The sequence below is a fragment of the Amphiprion ocellaris genome, chromosome 24 (genome assembly GCF_022539595.1).
Source record: "Amphiprion ocellaris isolate individual 3 ecotype Okinawa chromosome 24, ASM2253959v1, whole genome shotgun sequence".
Taxonomy (NCBI): Eukaryota; Metazoa; Chordata; class Actinopteri; family Pomacentridae; genus Amphiprion; species Amphiprion ocellaris.
The window spans coordinates 10,819,565-10,826,207 of NC_072789.1; the positions used below are offsets into that span (position 1 = coordinate 10,819,565).

The window sequence follows — 6,643 nt, forward strand, 5'->3', positions numbered from 1 at the left end:
CGGCTAGTCATCCATGCCTCCCCTTATCGTTTTAATCACCTCGTTAGGCGCAGCTAGTCCCCACACTTACTGGCCGCCGCTCCTCCTCTGGAACCGTGCCCTCCTGACCCGACACTGGTGCCGCCACTGGGCACAGAGATGCATGATGGGACGCCAGAAGAGACCAGAAACTTCACACAATCCATCAAGTTCTCTTGCGGAGTCGTCTCAATAGACCATATGTCGGTAAGAGCGGCACCACTAACCCATAAATCTAGATTAATATACGATAAAAGCACTTTATATTTGAACTGACTCGATGTTTACAATAGTCAGAAACCTCAAGTCGTTGAAAATGTGTAACAGGTGCAATTTAAAGCAGCAGAGTGTGAATTAAACTAAAATATAATACTTGAATGTGCTTGTTTAGACCTAAACATCGTATGTAGTGTGTGGTAGTTTTTCCACTTACATTCTTGGATTTCTGCCATGCAAAGCAGTCAAAACAGCAGCTTTTCCTCCCCTTAAAACCCGTCTGGAAGTCTGCCGTCTACTGACAAATTCATCTTTATTGCGCATCTGGATTTCTTGTTTGCTTCTCTGAGAGCCTGCGTTTATATTTGCACATCTTAATGTGTGCACGTACAACAGGGAGCAGCACAACTTGAGAGCAGTAAATGATATCTATGCTGTGTGTGATGATGGAGTTTAGTTTTTCGTCTTTAATTCTGCATTTTGCCTCCTGACATTTGCTCCTGATGTCACTCCTTCCTTAAGAGGAAAGTTTTAAGACAAATACAGTGGAAATTGTCAAGCACGTGATGAGGAAATGTCAAAAAAAAGGCATCAGATATGAGAAAGTTTCAATTTAGTTTGGATAGTGCAGAGACAACTTGAGTCACTTTTAGTCCTGTTAAAGTAAAATTATCTGAACTGATCTTATCTTGTATGAAACTCCACTTCCTCTTTTCCCGCTTCTCCTCATTCCTCTGTCTTTTTTATTTGCTGAAGCAGAACCAGAGGAATCAGACACTCAGGTGTGCATCACCAGAGGAAATAGTACAATCACATGTGCACACATACAAGTCAAAAAGTATTCACCCACTTTTTTCAGTGCATTTATAAAACCTAATACAATCCAATGCAACAGTTTTATCATGGGTTTTGATTAAGCTTCTGTATTTTCATTTTTTTTTTGTCATCAAAAAGCTGATAATTCTGCTTTCTGTTCATTATTGATGTCATATGGTGTGCTGGACTGCATTCCATTTAGAAAAGATTTAGAAAAGTCCATCACCTCCGTCCATTATGACCTCAGTATTAAACAGAAAGTAGATGACAATAGCAAGAAAAACTGAAAAGCTTTTTCGAAGAAGATTTTGCAGAGCATTAAAAATGTTCCAATAATGAGAAATGCACATACATGTCCTAAAAACTGAATATCACTATAAAAAGGTGCACTTGTTTATTTATTAATATTTTAAAAATGGCTTTTTCCAAAATTCTAAATGCTACAAGCAGGTCTGTTTCTACATTTACCTCCCTCACACTGGTTGATTTTTCCTCTGGGGGAAATAAAAAGTGATTCATATCTTAAATGAGAAAATGAAGCAAAAAAAAAAAAAAAACAACAACAAAGCAAACACGTTTTTTTGAATGGACTTCCAAGCTGGGATCAAGTTGAGCATCTCATCCTCCTCCTCCTCCTCCTCCTCTTTTGAAAAAAAGGGAAAGTGTGATGTTTTTTTAATTATTACTATTCACCAAAAAAAAAACCTAAGCACGTGCACAAACTCACAACGCGTATTATTTTTCTCTCCATCCTTTATCCTGCACACATCTCTGCTTCCCTTTGCCCACTAGTCCCACGGGAGGGAGAGCGCTGGAGGGCTGAGGGGCGTGAGGAGGGAGGAGGTGAGGGAGGGAAGGAAGGAAGGAGGGAGGGAGGGAGGAGTTAGACAATACCATTCCTCAAATATATTCCATCCCCTCCGTCCATGAAGTGAGCCTTTATTAGTCGGCATCGTTTGGATCTTATCTCGCATATGACACTCGCTGGAAGAAGGGAAAGAAGCGGGGATTATCCGCGCACTGCCTTCCGATCCGCCGCTTCCTCCCACGGAGAGCCTCGCTTATCTCGCCCCTTTATCTCCCATCTTCCACCGGCGGATGGACCAGTAGCCCCGGCTGCACTTTCTCCACTATCTGCCCATCTCCTCTATTGTCTCTCCATCACTGGGATCACACGGGGGCAACGCCGATCCCCCATCACCAGCATCAGCATCCTCATCAGCTGCTCTCATCAGCACCACACTTCGGGACCGCTTTTATTTATTTATTGTTTTTTCCTCCCCTCCTCTTTGAAATTTTGATCAGCAGAAATATTTCCATGCTTGACCCCGAGTGATAAGTTGCTGGAGAAAAAAAAGTCAAACAACTCTTCTTTCTCCACGTTTCGGTGAAGCTCCATCCTCTGCCACCTCATGGCTGGAATAATATGAGTTCATTTGGAGTTGAAGCTCCGCTCAAGAGCGTTTTTTAAAGTTCATTCCAAGAAAAATAAATTACCTCCAAACTCTTTGTCAAGGTGAGTCTCACATGTGGAGAAAAATCCTGAAAATTAATTCTGGTTTGTTAGTGTTTTCTGCCTCCGTTATATATATTTCCTTATTTTATTTAGAATTTTCTCGTTTTATAAAAATCCCAGTAGCTGTAATAATTTCATGTCCAGCAGATGTCAACATTATTTTTACCGTCTTCTGCCTCCATGCTGTCAAGTCAGTGTGGCCTCAGCCAAGCAGATGTGTTCATCACACTGTGACAGATGGCCAATTCTGATTATGTTAATTCACAAAAAAGAAGGTTTCTTCTTTAAAAACCATCACAACATGCACAGATTCCTTTTAAAAAATATTTAAAAATAAAAATAATTACAGTTAGAACCTACACTTAAATGCAACGCTTTAAAATTGGATGTTTTTTCTAACTGTGTGGCTCTTTTGAAGGCCTGAGGCTTTCATAAATTAACCATTGCGCAAATTTGGTGCCATTCATTATTTATGGAGTTTAATGTTATTATGCAATGAGTGTAGACTGCATTTGGATTTATGGGGGCCCTATAGCTGGCACCCTCTCTGGGATTTCTCATAGTGGGGCCTTAGGGTGGTAGAAAACACGAGAAACAATTCAATTTAGCACTTCTAAGATCATTTTTACACTTTCGGGTGGATTATTTTAAAGGTAGAAATTTCTGTGCGCTTGGATTAAATTTATTTAAATGTGAGACTTAATATAAATGAATGTTTTAATGGTATGCCCGTGTTCTAGGTTCTTCAGGAGGGGTGACTGCCAACACCGGAGAATAAAAATGATGCTGAGCCCGGACCAGGCTGAGGCGGACCTCTCCTGGACTCAGTCCGACCCGGAGACGATCCTCAACGGCCTCAAGTCCGCCGGCTGCGCCTCGGACGAGCCGGCGGAGGGCGAGGACAGGACCAAGTGCAAAGCCGAGCAGCCCCTGAGCCGAGAGGAGAAGAGGAGGAGGCGGAGGGCCACGGCCAAGTACCGCTCGGCCCACGCCACCAGAGAGAGGATCCGGGTGGAGGCGTTCAACGTGGCCTTCGCGGAGCTGAGGAAATTACTGCCCACCTTGCCCCCAGACAAGAAACTGTCCAAGATCGAGATCCTCAGACTGGCTATATGCTACATCTCCTATCTCAATCACGTGCTGGATGTGTAGAAGTGACCCCCCACCCCCCAAAACACACAAACACACACAAACACACACAGAGACGGTTTGGTTCGGAGGCTGGACTCAGAGCGCACGCTGGGCGTAATTTGGGTATGGCAAGGTTGGCACTGAGGGGCTGATGGAGGAGGTTTGAAAGCAGAGAAGCTGCATTTTTTTTTTATTTATTTTTTTTTTTAGATTTGCACAGTTGATATTTTGTGCAGACATTTTCAATATGACATTTTAATGCGGCAAAAATAGGAATTTTAGGATTTAAAGCGGCAGCAGCCACAACTCTGTGTGCGCTTTTACGCACATATTCATTCCTGAATGTTAAAAATGGCAAAAAAAAAACCATGTATTTATAAAACAACTTTCTGCTAATTGGCTGCTGTAAAATGTTATTGGCTCACTTTACAAACGGATAAATCGATGTAACACCTGTGACATGAGCTCCCATTTCTCTTAAACTGCAAATCTTTTAAGTTTTAACGACAAAAACGCACCACGTGGAGCAAAATCTGTTCCATAATTTCTCCTATAAATTGACCCACCTTGTTGCCCTGATGCTGGGACTTTGCCACATCTGAAAGCTGAGTTACTCCCTCAGTGTGAGTCCGTGTTGTAAAGGTGCAGAGTTGTGGGAATAAAACTGCTCCGAAAGCCTCAACTTTCCGTCCAGACCGCTCACTGAACAACCAGCAACAAGCGCCGAGCCGTTTGAGCTGTTGGATGCAATAATGAGAATTATTTTTTTCCGGATCTCCAGTGGGGGAGGAAGGTTCTGTCAGGCTTCCAGATCTCCTTCCTAAAAGTCATGTAGTGGAGGATAGAAAATGTGGATTCAGCAGCAACAAGATCCAAACAAGAATCTTTACATTTTAATTCGATTTTTTCCCACATTTACTCAGCATCATAAATGACATTAGTTGAATTTTAATTAATATCATTAATATATTTCTGCCTAAAAAACCCTCCCTTTTATGTCAATCTGATCAAACAACACTGGGGGCATTTTTCACATCGAAATGAAAGGATGTAAACGAGATAGCTGCTTTAGAATCTAGTTTAGTTTTCCGCAAAGGAAGAAAAAAATATTCAATGCGTAAGTGCCACTTATGACATATAAAATTGTGACCTTAATAATTTTTTTAAAGTGTATGGAATTATTTATTTAATTGTGTTAATATTTAAGGCTTATTTATTTCTGTTGATATCATAGGCTGGCGTCTTTTTGTATAAATGTATATCGTTTGTTGCTTCTATATTTTAGGCTGTGAAATTGAACTTGGAAAGTGATGGTGTTCTACTCTTAAAAATGGCACTTTCTGTTAAATCCATAGCATAACTTATTCGTTTGATGTATGTTTGTTGTCTCTTTGGTTTTTAATGTCTGTTGTCTTTCAAAAAGCAACGATAAGCACTTCAACGTGGGGTCAGTGGCCCCAAATGTTCCCTAAAATGAGGTTGCTCAGTGAAGAAGAATTGGGCTGCTAATTTTAAATAATAAAAAAAAAAAAAAAACACTTTCACTGACAGAATAATGTCATAACACCAAGGGGTTATCATCCAACCTCTTTTTCTTCTGCTGTGACCAAAAAAAGAAGGAATTATTTCAAAAAATAGTCTGATTTATTATCTTCAATGTGTTGATGTTATTTATTTGTTTTCTTTGATTAATTGGGTTATTTATTTGTCTCTGCTTTGTATTACAAAAATTCAATAAGTAATTTTATAGCGCAAGGAAAGAAAAAAAAAACCTATCCTCTATCCAAAGATTTTTTGTCTCTTCAGGGTTGTGTAGCTACTTGTTGCTTTATGCAGATCTTTTGTAGTAGAGGTATCGTGTGACAGCTGGTTTCTAATGGACAAACTTTTTCATATTTTCCGGTGTTATTTTTAATTAAAAATGAAATACTGAAAAAAAAATCTCTTTAGTTTTTTTTGGTTGTAATTTTTCAGCACTCATTTTTTTGACGTTGCATTTTGGGAGAAAAAAATCAGCTGCTGCTAAAAAAAAAAAAAAAAAATATTCAGCTGATTGGAATGATGGACGCGGCGCAAAGTGACGTCAGGCTCACGTCCTTGGCACGCGCACGTGAACGCGCGCAGGGTGACATAAGTGTACATGCAAATCAGCGCAGATAAAGTGCAAGCTTTCAGAAAACACACACACACATTTAGCACACTGTACAAACACACACACACAAAATGGATGAAAGGTGGAAAAAGTGCAAACCCAGTTTAGCATACAGATGAAAACTCAGCCTACTGTACACACACACACACACCTACACACACATACACACACACACACACACACACACACACACACACACACACACACACACACACACACACACACACACACACACACAGGCATACTACTGTACATGCAGGATGAGATAAATGCACACAGATAAGAAAACTCAGCTTACACACACATACATACATATATATATATATATATATATATATATATATATATATATATATATATATATATATATATATATATATATATATATATATATATATATATATATATACACACATATCCACAGTGAGTGGTCAGCAGCTAAAGGCAGTGGTAGCCTACATGTGTGCTCCTGGCTGAAAGGCTCTCTCCCTCCCCAGAGAGGGGGCAGGTGTTACTCCAGACGAGCCAAGACAACCAAATTACTGGCCGTCTGGCACCTCCCGTGGGAAACCCGGAGAGAGAGCAGGGATGGGAGAGATGGAAATTTATGAGCGCCCCAGCGCCGACATGTAATATTGCCAAATGGTATGAGCAGCAAAGATCCAAATATTTATATTCATTTGTGATATACACGCCTATTCCCATCGATTGTGCTATAAAAGGCTTGTAGTTGAGTTACAGAGAGGGAGATGTGTGAACGCTTTTATCCAAGCCACATTAGATTATCATGAGTG

The 6,643-nt window shown here is 40.3% G+C and overlaps 1 protein-coding gene across 1 annotated transcript; it reads left to right on the plus strand.

Moving 5' to 3' along the window:
• The first annotated feature begins 1,956 nt into the window (after positions 1 to 1,956).
• On the plus strand, positions 1,957 to 5,631 carry LOC111566554 (helix-loop-helix protein 2-like). Its single transcript, XM_023267210.3, has 2 exons — positions 1,957 to 2,566; positions 3,307 to 5,631. The coding sequence occupies exon 2, from the start codon at positions 3,347 to 3,349 to the stop codon at positions 3,716 to 3,718; it is 372 nt and encodes a 123-aa protein (XP_023122978.1). The 5' UTR covers positions 1,957 to 2,566; positions 3,307 to 3,346; the 3' UTR covers positions 3,719 to 5,631.
• Positions 5,632 to 6,643: the final 1,012 nt, after the last annotated feature.